The sequence below is a fragment of the Meles meles genome, chromosome 8 (assembly GCF_922984935.1).
Source record: "Meles meles chromosome 8, mMelMel3.1 paternal haplotype, whole genome shotgun sequence".
Lineage (NCBI taxonomy): Eukaryota > Metazoa > Chordata > Mammalia > Carnivora > Mustelidae > Meles > Meles meles.
In genome coordinates, this window is record NC_060073.1 from 14,645,184 (window position 1) to 14,662,481 (window position 17,298).

Consider the following 17,298-nt stretch of genomic DNA (forward strand, 5'->3'; position numbering starts at 1 on the left):
CTAGGTGAAGGCCTATCCTTTTCAAAGGGAGTATATGCTGCATGTTTCTGAGATCTTTTTCACTCTTTCATGGATCCTTCCTGACAGTGATGAAGCTTGGGTAAAAGCAGGGACTATCCAAAAAATTTAAAGAAAAATAAAAATTCTACTTGGCATCCCAGTAGGTATAGGTCTACAAATGTTAAATATTTCTATTTTGGTCCTAGTTCTGTGTGTGTGAATTGCATATGTATATATTTGTTTTTCAACCAATCAATATATATTTTTATTTAATCTGATTAAATGCTAGATTAGCATTTAGGATTCACAAAGCTACATGATTTACCAAGTCCCAGAGAGCTTTAAACTTTTAATGTCTCCTCCATATTTCATGGGATTTTTGGACTTTTCCTATTACCTTGAATAATAATCTTCCAATAAGCTCAAAAATGTATACCTTTAGATGGATATATTAAAACCACATACTTTATAATTTGAACAGAGTAAAAGTGTAATACATTTGATTGATTCTAATAAAATGGCTCCTATTGCCAAAAGGAGGAAATCAGTTCTCAGAGAAGTTAGTTCTAACCAAGTATCAGAGCTATTATATAAAAATATGTCTCCGAGCTAAAGATTTCTTATCTAGTGTCAATATATACATATTTAAGTCATTATTTTAAACCAGGAATCAAAAAACTATTTATTTTATAAAACATTAACATGTGGTACACTATTCCAGACCGCTTACTTTTTCATTACTGAGTAAATTCTTATGTAGTTATTTTGCAGCAAAGATAATTGGGGCATATTCCTGTATGGGCATCTCCTGTGGGGTTTATAAACAGCTGAGTACGTGGATATAAGCGATCTAAATGAACCATATTCATAATGTTCCTAAACCTGCCTTTGCTATTCTGTGGGTAAGAGAAACTTTCAGATTGCTGCATATTTAGAATGCGAAACCTAAAACAACAAAGTTAAATATACTATGAAATCCCCCATACTAAAGTCTTGTTGCCTATTCTATACGCGAATAGAATGCATTCATTACAAACTAGATTTATGCAGCGTCTGTCTAAGAACTGGAAAACAGTATTTCCTGGAATAAAATAAAGGTAACAGAAAATAATGAATTTCTGTTTGTAAAAGCAATAAGAAGGCTCCAAGTAGATGTATGTGTTCATTTTCCTCATATCAGAAGACAGACCAGTTCAAAATAAAAATGAGATAAAATTTATCGAGAGAGAGCCTGAAAACATTTGACTTATTCACTTCTCAGGGGGCTTATATGTTGATATAATAAGGAAAATAATAATTCTTTTAAGATTATTTTGCTAGTCATGTATTGTAGAAGCCACTTCCGATTACTCCTGAGTTCATGTTTCTCTAGTCTTAATGACTTCAAATACATAAAAAATACATAAAAAACTTCAAATACATAAAAAAAATCATGTTTTGTTTTATTTCAATAGAGGTGCTGGGGAGGGAAGACAATTGCAGAATGAAGCTACAGTATAATAAGAATCAATGAAAAAAAGTGAAAAGTGCGTGCTCTCTGAGGGAGACTTGGGATTGAATTTTACCATAATTCTGTAGATGTGTAGCTTGTAGCAATTTTACAGAATTTCTGAAAGGTTTAGAATTCTGGTGTGAATTCCAGTGTTGTGTTCACTGATATACTATCTTGTGTTTATATGTTTTAAGAAAAACATACTTATCTGTTCATTTTGTGTTTTAATGTGATTTAAAAGGAAAATAGCTAATAGAATTCAGTGGTAAATTAAACATTTGATCTCATAGTTTTAAAAATGACATAAGTTGAGCCACTGAGTAAGAACTCAAATCTTCCATTTAATTCTGCAGTGAGTGGCATCAACCTTTGACCCACTATCTTGTCACTGTCTTCTGATCCGCTGCTGGGAAAGTATGCACTGTCATAAAATAAATACGAGACAGAGTTCACTTTCCTTAACTTACACAACTGCTCACTTTTATCATATTAATATGAATTACAAATTTATTATTATCTTCAAGTTTGTTCCATGAGGTACCAACATGAAGAATGTCACTGAAGTCACCATATTTGTACTGAAGGGTTTCACAGAGAAGCCTGAGCTGCAGATAACCTTGTTCTTCCTGTTTCTAGCAATCTATCTCTTTACTATGATGGGAAACTTGCTTTTAGTTTTATTGGTCATTAGGGATTCCCGGCTCCACAACCCCATGTACTATTTTCTGAGTGTGTTATCGTCTGTGGATGCCTGCTTTTCCTCAGTAATTACCCCAAATATGTTAATAGATTTTATGTCAAAGAATAAAGTCATTTCAGTCCCTGGATGTGCAGCCCAGATGCTTCTTGCTGTTACTTTTGGGACCACAGAATGCTTCCTCTTGGCTGCCATGGCTTATGATCGCTACGTGGCAATCTACAACCCTCTCCTCTATTCCATGAGCATGTCACCCAGAGTTTACTTGCCACTCATTGTTGCTTCCTATGTTGGTGGCATTTTGCATGCTTCTATACACACGGTGGCCACGTTCAGCCTCTCCTTCTGTGCATCCAATGAAATTAGACATGTCTTTTGTGACATCCCTCCACTACTTGCCATTTCTTGTTCTGACACCCACACCAACCAGCTGTTGCTCTTCTACTTTGTGGGCGCTATTGAGATAGTCACTATCCTGATTGTTCTGATCTCCTATGGTTTCATTCTGTTGGCCATCCTGAGGATGCATTCTGCTGAGGGGAGGCGGAAAGTCTTTTCTACATGTGGTTCTCACTTAACCGGAGTGTCAGTATACCATGGAACCATCCTCTTCATGTATGTGAGACCGAGTTCCAGCTATGCTCTGGACCATGACATGATAGTGTCGATATTTTACAGCATTGTGATTCCCATGCTGAATCCCATCATCTACAGTTTAAGGAACAAAGATGTAAAAGAGGCAATGAAAAGGGTGTTTCAAAAAAATTTGGTTGATTACTTATATTTTCAAACTAAACATTAAATTGAATCAATGAAGTTTGAAGTACATTGTCTCCAGTTGAAGAAGTTAAAAATATTTTGACATTTAGAAGAATATTTATAATATTTAGAAAAATATTTAGAAAAATATTTTGATATTTAGAAGATAGAAATATTTTGTTTCTGCTTATTAGTGTATTTCTAGTCTTCTTAAATTTGAAAAATAAAGATAATAAATAGTCTATATATGTTATGTATGTTCTATATATGTAATAGCACCATGCGTCTACTACATGGTGCTATTTCTTCTGTAGACAAGATTCATAGGTCCAGGATTCAAAAGGTTCTAATGGGAGTGGTAACACTCACTGTATCACCTCGTGACCCACACACATGATTTTGCTTCCTGTTCCTATAATCTTACAGCTTCAGGAACGAAGATTAAAAGAGGCAATGAAAACTAATTTAAAGAGAAATTATTTCATAAAGAAAGGACATTTTTAGCATTAAGTAAAACCAAAAAGTTTGTCCCTGCTTTTAAGAGTCTTGGTACATGAAATGATTTTTTTTTCACTTTGCCAACTGCATCATTTGACTTCCAGAGTATAATTTGTGGAGTACTGAAAATCTTCTTTAAGTCATTAACAGAAATAAGAGAGAGAGAATACATTTAAAATGGTTTCCACCAGATTTGATAATTTATTCCTTTTACTGAAACACACAGAGTTGTCAGGTTTTGAGCATAGATGGTAAATAAGATGAAGACAAAATAAAAAGGAAAAAAAAAGAGAGGGGGAGAGAGAGAGGAAGGAAGGAAGGAAGGAAGGAAGGAAGGATATTAGTTTTACCAGTTATAGCTATGCTGATTCTGAGATTTCATTACGTTTTCAAGATGCAGGACTAGAATCTCAATAAATGTTGTGCTAATACATGTGATGTTATCTAGAAAGGAGATATTTGAAATTACAGCACTGGATGGGACTTAAAACTGTGTATAAATAGGTGAAGGGTTTAAGAGTACACTTATCTTGGGGCACCTGGGTGACTCAGTGGGTTAAGCCTCTGCCTTCAGCTCAGGTCATGATCTCAGCGTCCTGGGATCTGGTCCTGCATTGGGCTTTCTGGTCAGCAGGGAGCCTACACCCCTCTCCCCACCTGCACCCACTCCCTCGGTGCCTGCCTCTCTGCCTACTTGTGATCTCTCTCTGTCAAATAAATAAATAAAATCTTAAAAAAAAGATTCACATTAAAAAAAAGAGTACACTTATCTTGACAAGCACTGAGTAATATATGTAATTGCTGAATCACTGTATGGTACATCTAAAGTTAAAATAACACTATGTTAACTGCACTATAATTAAAATTTTAAATAAATAAATAAATGTATAAAATTTTCACTTTCATTTAAGATGTAGAGAGCTGCAAATAATGTTTTAAAAAATTCCAGATAATCTACAAATTTTAACTTTTCATGACTCTGTCAAACAGCAGAGTTTGAACACATCCAAGTAATCTGAATTACAAGGGAAGATACGCTCCTCCAGGGAGAAAGGAGATAAATGAAGTGTTTCACCTTCAGCAAGAGGTGGGAGAAAGATGTGGCCACTGTGCCAGAAGGTAGAAACAAATTAGCTAAATTAAATATACTTTCATATATATATAAATATTCAACAAATACACACATATATGCTACATATATACACACAACATATATACACACATGTTACACATATAACTTACATAACATATATAACCTGCATACACACACGTGCTCACACACACACACATTCATATATATATATATGTTAAAGCCAGCTTGGTGCTATTAGGAAAAGCAGAGAAGCCTAGAAAGAGGACTTAGCTTCACTCTAAGTCTGTTCCCAACCAGGAATAGTAAGACTAGCTCATAAGAATAGTAATAAAAGCAACTTAGGTAATCCTAGGGGTCCTGATTAAGTATTTAAATTACTAGGTCAAAAGGTCTAGTGGTCAGGGCACCTGGGTGGCTCTGTTGGTTAATGATCTGACTCTTGATTTCGGCTCAGGTCACAGTCTCAGGGTTGTGAGAACCAGCCCACATCCAGTTCCACGCTCAGCACCAAGCTGCCTGAGATCCTCTCCCTCTCCTTCTGCTTCTCCCCATGCTCATCTCTCTTCTTTCTAAAATAAATAATCTTAAAAAATAAGATCTTTGGGGCACCTGGGTGGCTCAGTGGGTTAAGCCTCTGCCTTCAGCTCAGGTCATGATCTCAGGGTCCTGGGATCGAGCCCCACATCAGGCTCTCTGCTCAATGGGGAGCCTGCTTCCTCCTCTCTCTCTGCCTGCCCCTCTGCTTACTCGTGGTCTCTCTCACTGTCAAATAAATAAATAAATAAATCTTTAAAAAAAAATAAGATCTTTGGAGACAGTAAACAACATATATGTGAATATATATTTCGTCAACAGACAGAAACCACAAATAAGTTTCCGATGCTGGACAGTCAACACATACCCACACACTCTCATTATTAGAGACAAACAATTCCTTCAACAGGGTCATCAGTAGATCAAAAAAAAATGAGGGAAAAATCAGAAAACTTGAAGACAAACAATAGGAATTAAGCAAACAATACAAGCTAGAAAAAAATGAGAATAAATGTATCTAACAATTGTGACATAATATCAGTCTAATATACAGAATAAAAATAGAGAATGAATGAATCAGAAGAAATATTTGAAAATATAAATGGGTAAGACTTCTAAAATTAAGGAAACATCAAACCATGAGTCTGAAAATAGATCCTAGAAAGAAAAAGTACAAGAAGTGAATGAACCAACCAATGAAACACACCTAGACTCATTAGTATCACTGATTAATAATAAAGATAATAGAAAATTATGAAAGCACTCAGAAGAACATGCATATCGCATACAGAAGAGAAAATATAAGGATATAGCAGATGCCATAAGTAATGACTCACACCAGATATAATGAAAAAATACTTAAAGTAGTGAAATATAGTCACCCTCCATCTCAAATTTAATATCAATAGAAGTGTTTAGAATCTCTTAGAAATATAAAAACAAGGGGCACCTGGCTGGTTCATTTGGTTAAGAGTCTGCCTTCTTTGGCTCAGGTCATGATCCCAGGCTCTTGGGATGAAGCCCTGCTCAGCGGGGAGGCTGCTTCTCCACTTTCCTACTTGTGCTCTCTCTCTACCTCTCTGTCAACTAAAAAAAAAATAACATCTTTAAAAAAATGTATAAACAAAATAGACTTTTTCAGGAAATAAATATACACACACTGAAATAATTTATATCCAGCAAACTTGTGCTTCAACAATTATCCAGCCAAAAGAAGTGTAACAGAAGAAAATATGTATCTACACAAAGAAATGAATACTACTAAAAATATCTAAAATGAAAAATATAACAAATATTGGATATTTAATTATAATTTCTCTAAAGAGTAAATGAAGTAAAACTGTGTTAATGCATTCATTATTGGTTTAAACTATGAGTAAAAGTATATATGACAAAAATAGAATGAAAAATAGAGAAAAATTGGCTCTAAGTTTCTGACATTAAAAGTTATATTGTATGTTATTCTAGGTTAAGTGTGTTGTATTAAATATACATATTATAATTCCCATGGTCACTAATGAAAAGAGAGAAGATACACATTACCAATTTCAGGAATGAAAAAAGGGCTGTCGCTTGGTCCCCATAAATATTAAAAGGATAATAATAGAATATCACAAAGAATTCTTTCTTAACAATTTTGAAAATTAAATGCAATGTGCAATTGTTTAAAGATGTTCTTATCAGAGGAAATGGGTGACCTGAATAGTCCTGTATCTATTAAATAAATTGAATTACTCCTTAGAAGCTTGTATGAAAAAAAAAATCAGGGAATTGTTTCCCCAATGTGAAAACCTCCCCTTTCTCTCCGACTGCAATGTGCAGAGTACTGGGTGACCCCTCTTCAATGATGCTCAAGAGGACCAGATCTGGGGGACACCAATGCAACAAAATAGAAGAAATCTTGGAGCCATCCAGAGACTCTAGTCAGCTAAACTCTGCAACATTGTTACAACAGAGGGTACTTGTTTCTTCTTTGCTGAGACACTGTTTCTGAATCCCTTTGTTAGACCACCATACTCTGTGTCTTGACTATTATAGGTACCCTCTCCAGAACAATACCATCATCAGATAAATTGTTCTTTCTTCTTTCAGAATCACTCTTTCTGTAAGTAGGACTGTGCCTGCGTGTTTGAGAAAATTTAGCTAGTCAAAATCACACTGTCTTCCATCAGCAATTTTAGCGTACCAGAAACATGCGTGTTTTAACAGTCCTGGTGTTTTATTTAATGCTCTTTTACTATGATAATGAATTCTCTGTTTTCACCTCTGATAGTAGTAGTATTCTCAGCCAGTGTGATGTTGAAGAATGTTGAGTTCCAACATGAGTTTGTTCTTTAACATGGACTGGCCATGAACCAGTTATGTAATCTCTTTGTATTCCAGGTTTATTGTCTGCCAAAATCTTCCTTCAGAAACATTTCTTAAGGCAGTGTCCTGGGTGATGCGGTACAACACTATACACAGTAAGTAAAAATCCTGGCTTATGATATAGGGGTAGTAGGGGAGTAATACAAGTAACAAAAGATACAAGCTAAATATATAAAATGGTGGTTGGGGGTGCCTGAGTGGCTCAGTTGGTTAAGAATCCGACTCTTAAACTCAGCTCAGGTCTTGATCTCAGAGTCGTGAGTTCAAGTCCTACATTGGACTCCATGCTAGTTATGGTGCCTACTTAAAAAAAAAAAAAATCACATTTTATATAAATAAATAAATATTAAAATAAGTCAAATATGTATATTTATTAGCTGGAGAGAAACTGTTATGGGAAACAAATGAAGCACAGAAAAGGGAAAGAAGCAGGTACAATTCTAAATCAGGTGGTAAGGGATATTCTTATTAAGAAAAAAATCTTGCATTTGCATTTGAAAAGGAAGTTTAAATACACATTTGTGTATGAAAAGGAAGTTTCAGGGTGAAGAGATGAAAAGGGATAATTCTAGGCACTGTTGAGACTAATGTGCTCAGGGAGAGCTAGGAGTGCATACATTTTTTTTTTTTTTTTTAAGATTTTAAAGATTTATTTATTTATTTATTTTAGAGAGAGAGCAAGCACAAGCAGGGTGGGGGAGGAGAGGGAAAGGGGTAGAGAGAGATAGAGAGAGAAGAAGTAGACTCTTTGTTGAGCACAGAGCCTGATGTGGGGCTCCATCCCACAAACTGGAGATCATGACCTGAGGTGAAATTAAGAGTTGGATGCTTAAAGGTGCCCCAGGAGGACATGTCATTGAAACAAAGTAAATATGATGAATAGAGTGACAAGGAGTGAGTTATTAGATGTAAGGAGTGGAGACAACATCATTTTGGATCAGTGGGTTCCTGTAAAAGTTTTGCTTTTCATTCTTAGTGGGATGAGAACCCTGGTTGGATTTATAGCAGTGATATGATCCAATCTACTGTTTTACCACTCTGGCTTTTACACTGAGATTAGATTCAAGAGAGCTAAGGTCAAGGGGCTGCAGCAGTGCTTCTGAGACTGTGGTCCTTTGGGCCAACGTGGTGACAGAGAACGTGCTGAGAGATAGACTCTGGATATATTTTGTATTCAGGGTCCACATAGGATACCGTTGGAGTGGATGTCAGGAGTGTGACATAGCAAGACAATTATGGATTATTCTTAAATCTTTGCCTGAAGGAAGAGAAAGATTGCTTTCCACTAGGTGAGATTAACATTTGGATATTGCTAGTATCTATCTTGTGAAGATAAATTATGTTAACATATACATGTATATATGCCTCTGAGTATTGTCTAGCATACAGTAAATGCTGAAAAATACATTATTGATATCATATCTGTCAATTATTTGGAAGCAGACAGATTTTCATACTTTTTTCATGCTCTAGTCTACTCTTATTTTCTTTTTCATATTTGTATTAAATAACATTTTTGCATGGCAAGAAGAATATATCTTAAATTATGTCTGGCCACATCCTATGTAAAATATGGTATGCACTAATATAACAATTTCATAGGCCAAACACAAATAGTCTAAATCTTCTATATCATGCATTGATTATATTACATATATGTAATAACATACACACTTCCTAAATTACATTATAAAGAAGATGTGATAAACCCTACTTTAATTTCAATTTATTTTAATTTAATTAGCATCTGTTCAGCATAAGTGCTATCTACAAAATCATAGAATCTCTTAGCCATTTTTGCCAACTCAAACCAACAGGATACATTTCCTAATCATAAAAGTATATATCAACAGAAATAAGGTGAAAACATAGTTTATAGAAAAGAAAAATGAAAAGACCTAAAATATATTAAATGACATAGTGAAGATGCAAAATGAATGGCCAACTATAGAAGCATATTAATAAGTAATAAATATTTATCATATACTTATTACTAATTACAAACAAAAACAAGTAACAATGACAATAAAGAGTCTAGACCACATGGATACCAAAGCAAACATTTGTCATGATAATTTTAAGTGGAATGATATATGAGAATAGTAATTTTAAAATAAACTAAATGGAGGAACATAATGCATATTTAAAAATTTGAAAAATTTTGTTGACATTTTGAGTTAGTGAAAAATTTTTAAACTTATAACTTATAAAAGAGAAATTGTACTTTTGCATTTTATTTTAAACCTTTAAAAAGTATTTAGGAAAAATAGTAAACTATAGTTACATTTCAGAAATAAAAATTCTATATTATTGGTTGAAATGAAAACTAATTACAAGAGTTTAAGCAAAAAAACATCAAATTCTTGGAAAATGGAGGAATACACTCTTAACATCTACACAGCAGAGAAAATGAAAACTAGCTTGGATTATGTAGAGGGAAAAAGGAAAAATAAAGGAAATTTCAGCAGTATGACTACAGTTTATGGGTTACTACAAATTCTGAATTCATTGTCATTTCCTGGTTTTGCAATTTGTCTCTGTTAAAAAGATTAGAACAAATGAGTCAAACATTTAATTCAACATTTATTTTTAGTGGCCATAGCAAACCTATAAAAATTAGGAGAAACCTATAATATAAACACACACATACCCACACAGAGAAAAGCAATAGTTACCTGAAGTTTATTAACAAGTTACAGAAAGGTAAGGTTTTCAAATATTCATCAGGTAGACACCAAAGAGATACCACTGCATACAGATTTTTTTTTATTTGTTTATTTTCAGCGTAACAGTATTCATTGTTTTTGCACCACACCCAGTGCTCCATGCAGTAGGTGCCCTCCCTATTACCCACCACCTTGTTCCTCAATCTCCCACCCCCTCCCCTGCCCCTTCAAAACCCTCTGGTTGTTTTTCAGGGTCCATAGTCTCTCATGGTTCATCTCCCCTTCCAGTTTCCCTCAACTCCCTCTCCTCTCCATCTCCCCATGTCCCCATGTCATACAGATTTTTAAGTTGATTCATTTACATTTCAGATTCAAAGCCTTGCAAGATGAGAGTTCTTGATTTTTTTCCCCAAATACCCATACACATTCACCTCATATTTCAGTGACAAAGACATTACCAAAGGTTAAACTTGTAAGTGTATACAGAAAGCTGCTGAAAAGCACATAAAAAATGACAGAAATTTTGCTTATATAAGTAACGTATGCACATGTGTTCATAACTGTAGGTCCAGAGGAACACACACAAAGTTGTTGATGACTGCTAAGGCATTTCTATTCCCTTGTCTTCTTGTCCATGGTATCCATGGTTAGCATGTTCTCCAATGTTAACAGACACCATTTTAAATTCAAAATTGTGAAGTGTTGAGTTTTTCCTCAGTTGTTTGTCAATTAAATTTGCCAAAGTAATTTATAAAACAAAGGAATATTCTCTTTTTAAAAGGTTATTTATTTATGTATTTATGTATTTATTTATTTCGGGAGCGGGGAGAGCTGAGGGAGAGGGAGAGAGACAATTTAAAGCAGACTCCACAGTGAATGTGGAACCCAATGCAGGGCTCCATCCCATGACCCTGAGATCATGACCTGAGCTGAAATCAAGACTGTGCACTTAAACAACTAAGCCACCCAGGTGCCCCACTGCTGAATATATATTTTTTTAAAGATTGTATTTATTTATTTGTCAGAGAGAGAGAAAGAGAGAGAGAGAGAGAGAGCACAGGCAGGCAGAGTAGCAGGCAGAATCAGAGGGAAAAGCAGGCTCCCTGCTGAGCAGGGAGTCCAATGTGGGACTCGATCCCAGGACGCTGGAATCATGACCGAGTCAAACGCAGTGGCTTAACCAACTGAGCCACCCAGACGTCCCTGAATATATTTTTTTTTAAGGAAAAGTCATTATGCATTAAAAATATTACAGGAAGGACAATGGGTGGCTCAGTTGAGTAAGCATCTGTCTTCAGTTCAGGTCATGATCTCAGTGACTTGGGATCAAGCCTTGCACTGGGATTCCTGCTTAGCTGGGAATCTGCTTCTTCCAGTCCCTCTGCCTCTCCTCTGCTTATGTGCTTTCTCTCTCTCTCTCTTTCTGTCTGTCAAAAAATAATAAAATCTTGGGACGCCTGGGTGGCTAAGTTGGTTAAACGACTGCCTTCGGCTCAGGTCATGATCCCAGCGTCCTTGGGATCGAGTCCCACATCGGACTACTTGCTCGGCAGGGAGCCCGCTTCTCCCTCTGCCTCTGCCTGCCACTCTGTCTGCCTGCTCTTGCTCGCTCTCTCTCCCTCCCTCTCTGACAAATAAATAAATACAATTTTAAAAATAATAAAATAAATAAATAAATAAAATCTTTAAAAAAAATATATTGCAGGAAAGTAAGCCTTCTAATGATACTGACCAGCATCTAATACAACTCCCTTGAATGGTTTACATCCATTATCTCATTTTGCATATCAGTTGCTCTTAAAAACATATGTATTATTTTTAAAGATTTATTATTTATTTATTTATTTGGGGGGGGCAGAAGGAGAGGGAGAAAGAGAATTTCAGGCATACTCTACACTGAGCATGGAGCCCAAGGAGGGGCTGGATCGCATGACCTTGAGATCATGACCTGATGGAGCCAAAACCAAGAGTCCGAGGCTTAGCCCACTGAGCTAGCCAGGTGCCCCCAAACACATATATTTAGATCATAGATTTAAAACATACCTAATGGCTTTCTATTATAACTTGGAATTTCTAAAAACATCTTCCTGGAAATATCCAAGATCATATTTGGTGAAGTAAAGAATGGTTCGATGGAAATGCAAACAAATTAAAAGGATTCAGGTGGTTTTGGAGACGAAGGAAATACACTGTAGAGAGCATGATGCAGGATGAGCTGAAAAGTTTAGCATTGTTTATTTCAAGTGCCCAGAGCCCTCTCCCTTTTTCATGACTCTAATGAAAGCATTTTTCACTTCTTTGTTCCTAAGGCTATAGATGAGTGGATTCAGCATGGGGATCACAATAGTGTAAAAAACAGAAGCCACTTGATCCTTTCCCAAGGAGTAAGAGCTACTTGGCTTTAAATAAGTAAAAATCATAGTGCCGTAAAAGATGGTGACTCCCAGGAGATGAGAGGCACACGTAGAGAAGGCTTTTTGCTTTCCTGAAGTGGAAGTAATTTTCAGGATAGTCGACAGAATGGACACATAGGACACAGATATCGTGATAAGAGACACCATTAAAGTGGAGCCAGCAACAATAAATATCATGATCTCAATGTCATTTGTATCCGTGCAAGACAGGGCTAAAACTGGGGATGTGTCACAGAAAAAGTGATGGATTACATTGGAGTCACAGAAATGCAATCTGCTCATGCAAAGCACATTGACAAAGGAGTCCGCAAAGCCAATCAAATAGGATGCAAAGACCAGGGAACAGCAGAATCTTGTGGACATAACCACTGGGTAGTGCAGAGGATTGCAGATAGCAATGTAGCGATCATAGGCCATGGAGGAGAGAAGGAAACATTCCGTGGCCCCCAAGAAAACAAAAAAGTACATCTGGGTGAAGCAGCTCACGTAGGAAATATACTTGGTGGAGGTCAGTAAGTTCTCTAAGGTTTTAGGTAGGGTGACAGTTGAGTAACTGAGGTCCAGAAATGAGAGGTGACTGAGGAAAAAGTACATGGGGGTGTGCAGCTGGAGATCCAGGCAGATTATCAGTACCATTCCTGCATTGCCCAGCACAGTAGCCAGGTATATGAGCAGAAACAGCACGAAGAGGACCAGCTGGACCTCCTCAGAATCTGTCAACCCCAGAAGGATGAAGTCAGGCACCTGTGTGTTATTCCTTCTAACCATAGTGTCAGCTGCTGTGCACTGTGAAGAAATCAAATTTGATATTTAGCAGGAATGACTTCAAAAAGGTTTGTGTTTATAGGAACCACATGCCATATTTATAACTGTGTTTCTCGAAACTCATGATGAGTGGTTTAAAGACCATGACTGAGAAGCAATCTTAACTGGATTGCCAACTATAAAAGTAGGCATAAATTGACATTTGAACACAATAGAATTAAAGATACTATATCGAATAACTAAAATGAGACTGATCAGTTCTAAATACTTCTTAATGCATTTAGTTCCCGTGAGACTCTTTTAACATAGGTGTCACTGTTAGCCACAATTTTTAATACAAGAAAAAGGGCACAGTTTGAGTAACTTATCCAGAGTCAGCGCTATACAGTGTTAGCTCTCTGATTCTACTGAGATAGACTGTCTCCAGAGAACATGCATATAATACTATATTCCTGCTTACAATAAATTTCAGCAAACCTGGAAAAAAAGTTAGGTATACAACAAATGGTGATATAAAAACAGTTTTAATTATTGTGTCTTTTTTTCAATATTGTTTAATACAAATTACAAATTTCAAATTTAGGGGACTTTAGTAAGATATATTAAAATTATAGACCACATGTTAGTTTTAATTTTCAAAAGATATGATATTTTCCTAACCTGATTATTCAAAATTAACTTTCTAAAATATGTTCTTTATTTATAGACCCTGATTCCATTAACTCTATATTTCTGATTTCACAAATCCTGGCATTATTTGGGATAAGGTCTAAATGAGAGGTATATGCATACTGTTCTGATAATGTCCTCCTTAAATTTGATCCTAACTAAAGACCTCTAACTCTGAGAGAATAATATTTACTGTGAACTGAATACTTACCATGAACCGAATTTGGAGGAAAAAAAACCTTCTAATATTATCTGCTTAGAAGTTAGTCAACCTCAAGTTTTGCTCACAAATCAAATTTGATAACCATTTGAGTCGAAAATTTCTGTGATATAATACTTGTTTTTTCTTAAATAACTTCTTTTTAAATTTTAGTGTATTCATTTTGTTTTGTTATGAGACAAAAATTAATCAACCTAGAAATCTTGTTCAGGTCCTGGTCAAATGGAAAATTTGCCAGAAAATTATTTCTAAAAAGAATACCAGGAAGCTGGAGTGAACATAAGCAGAGCAGAGTATGTCTTGCCTGTTACCCTGATAATTCCAGGCCATCTCATATACTGGGGACTGAACATAATCTGATGCCTGGTCATCCCTGTGGACCAATTTCCAAGAAAGATTGCTTGGCATGTTTCCAAGAACAAAAGTTCAAGGACTAAATGCGGCTATGTTTGGTTTGAGAAAATAGTTGCCTTTTCCCTTAGAAGCCACACAGTGAAGGGCCTGATGGTTTGATTTTCCTTCGTGATGCTCTAAATTTTTGACTGGGGTAGTGAAGAAGCTATTTCTGTTTTTCTTGCTTTCAAATTCATCAACTGTTATCTAATCATCATTTTATTCCCTCTGGTCCTTTTGTGGGGAAGGAAAAATAATCTTTACTTTTCTAGATTCTTGTTTTAGGCATCCCTCTTCTCCAAAATAAATGCCATATTAACAAAAGAAAAACAAAAGTTTAATAACCTGTATGATTCTTGTTTACATGGGAGATTGCAAGCAGAAAGGGTTAGGGGTCCCCAGAAAAAGAGACAGGACAAAATGTTTCTTATTAAACATAAGAAAAATCATTTTAGGTCCTGGCCATCTTGTGATATATGACTGATCAGCACTTCTTAACCAAAGCATATTCTTGGGTTATTTTTGCAGAATTTAAACCTCTTTGAGCACTCAAATATGGACCAATTGGAGCCAGAGAATTGATGATACTAACCTTTGCCTACCCTTCCCAGACTTTGATCAGTCAGGACCTGGACTCTATCACCTTAAGATGAATTTCCCCCAATTCTATGCTGAATTCCCTACTGTGCAAGTCCCTTCCTGAACAAGCACACACCTTTAGCTTCGAATGTCTCTGGTTTTGTTGTTTAAGGAAGCATTGTTTTGGGAAATATTATTATATTTATAGATTCTTAGCTGGGGGAAACAAAAAAAAATACAAAAAATTGTGATACAACATGTTAGGAGGGGAAAGTACTATAAAAAACTAAAATGGGGAGGGACGCCTGGGTGGCTCAGTTGGTTAAGCATCTGCCTTCGGCTCAGGTCATGATCCCAGCGTCCTGGGATCGAGTCCCACATCAGGCTCCTTGCTCGGCAAGGAGCCTGCTTCTCCCTCTGCCTTTGCCTGCCACTCTGTCTGCCTGTGCTTGCTCTCTCTCTCTCTCTGACAAATAAATAAATAAAATCTTAAAAAAAAAAAAAAACTAAAATGGGGAACAGCTTAGAGGATGGAGAGTCCTGGAGTAGGGACATGAGGAAGCACAGAAATGTGCTTAAGGTAGTCTTCAATGAAAAATTGGCATTTGGGTAAAGATTTGAAGGAAGGAAGAGTTTGTCATATTGATACATGGGAGAACAGTGTTTCAGACAAAGGGAACATCCGTGCAAAGGCTCCATGCATTGGATGGACCTTGCAGTTGGAGGAACATCAAGGACTACGTGGTAAGTATCATTCTATGCTGGGGGCTGGGGTGAGCAGAGAAATGCCAGTGAAGTATCTGTATGTCAATGATGACAAGTGCTGTGGAGAAAAGAAAGGGAAGAGAGTGCTTGGAGACAGTTGGACTTACTCTCTTAAAACAATCATTTTTTTTTTTTTTTTTTTTTTTTTCGGGCAGAGGGTCACACTGAAAGAAGTGAAGTAGACACAAAAATATCTATAGAAGTGAGGTTAAGGCAAATGGAATAGTAAAAATAATGTACTGCAAAATTCATTCCTTCTTCCAGAGCTGGGGTCCATCTTGTCAGTTCAGATGGAGGAATAAACACAGGAGGTTCTATGAACCCCAAGCATAGGACCAGTCAAGGAACATGTAAGCCTAAGCTCAAAGGATAAGGATACTTATCCTTCAAAGGAACCTGGAGGACAAGGAGTGAGCCAGCATTACCCTAGAGATAGAATCATCAAATGTACATAATGATTCCAAGTCTCTTGAAATGGAAGAGACCTCCAGAGGACCCGAGGGAGTGACACCAGGACAGTTGCTAGGACGACCTCATGGGCTTCCAGTCAATGCCTTCACCTACTCAGGAGACTTCCCCAGATTTTGCCCTTAAAAATCCTCACTTGCAAGGCATCAGGTGTTCAGGACTTCAGAGCATTAGCTCGCCATTCTCCTTGGTTTCACCCCTCCAATAAATAGCCTATCTTTCTCTACTGCAAAGGCTTAGTGTCTGTTTTTATTGGTTTGCTGTGCATTAATTGAACAAACTCTCCCTTGGTTTAGTCACATTCCTAATGTTTTACATCACTTTATTTTGGTAATAATTGTGTAAAAAATACACTGGAGTTTGTATTTTTTTTTCTCCAAATTTTTATTTAAATTTCAGTTGGTTAACACACAGTGTAATCTTGGTTTCTGGTATAGAATTTAGTGAATTTAGTGATTCACCATTTATATACAACACCCAGTACTCATCACAAGTGCCCTCCTTAATCCCCTTCACCTATTTAGCCCATCCCCCCCCATCTCCCCTCCAGTAACCCTCAGTTTGTTCTCTATAGTTAAGAGTCTATTTCTTGGTTTTGCTCTCTCTCAATCTCTCTCTCCTCTTTTTTTTTTTTTTAACCCCATGTTCATTTGTTTTGTTTCCTAAATTCCACATGAGTGAAATCATGTGGTCTTTGTCTTTCTCTGACTCATTTTGCTTAGCACAATACTCTCTAGCTTCATCCATGTCATTTTAAATAGTAAAAGTTCATTCTTTTTTATGGCTGAGTAATATTCCTCCGTGTGTGTGTGTGTGTGTGTGTGTAAACATACCACATTCTTATCCATTCATTAGTTGATGGACATTTGGGCTCTTTCCATAATTTGCCTATTACTGATAATACTTCCATAAACATCGG

At 36.3% G+C, this 17,298-nt stretch overlaps 2 protein-coding genes across 2 annotated transcripts; one reads left to right on the top strand and one right to left on the bottom strand.

The window, feature by feature from the left end:
• Window positions 1-1,989: 1,989 nt before the first annotated feature.
• On the top strand, window positions 1,990-2,991 carry LOC123948596 (olfactory receptor 5T2-like). Its single transcript, XM_046015800.1, has one exon. The coding sequence runs from the start codon at window positions 2,038-2,040 to the stop codon at window positions 2,989-2,991; it is 954 nt and encodes a 317-aa protein (XP_045871756.1). The 5' UTR covers window positions 1,990-2,037.
• Window positions 2,992-12,340: 9,349 nt separating this feature from the next.
• Window positions 12,341-13,288, bottom strand: LOC123948597 (olfactory receptor 8H1-like). The gene has a single exon (XM_046015801.1). It carries the CDS (start codon window positions 13,286-13,288, stop codon window positions 12,341-12,343), a length of 948 nt encoding a protein of 315 aa, XP_045871757.1.
• Between the last annotated feature and the right edge of the window lie 4,010 nt (window positions 13,289-17,298).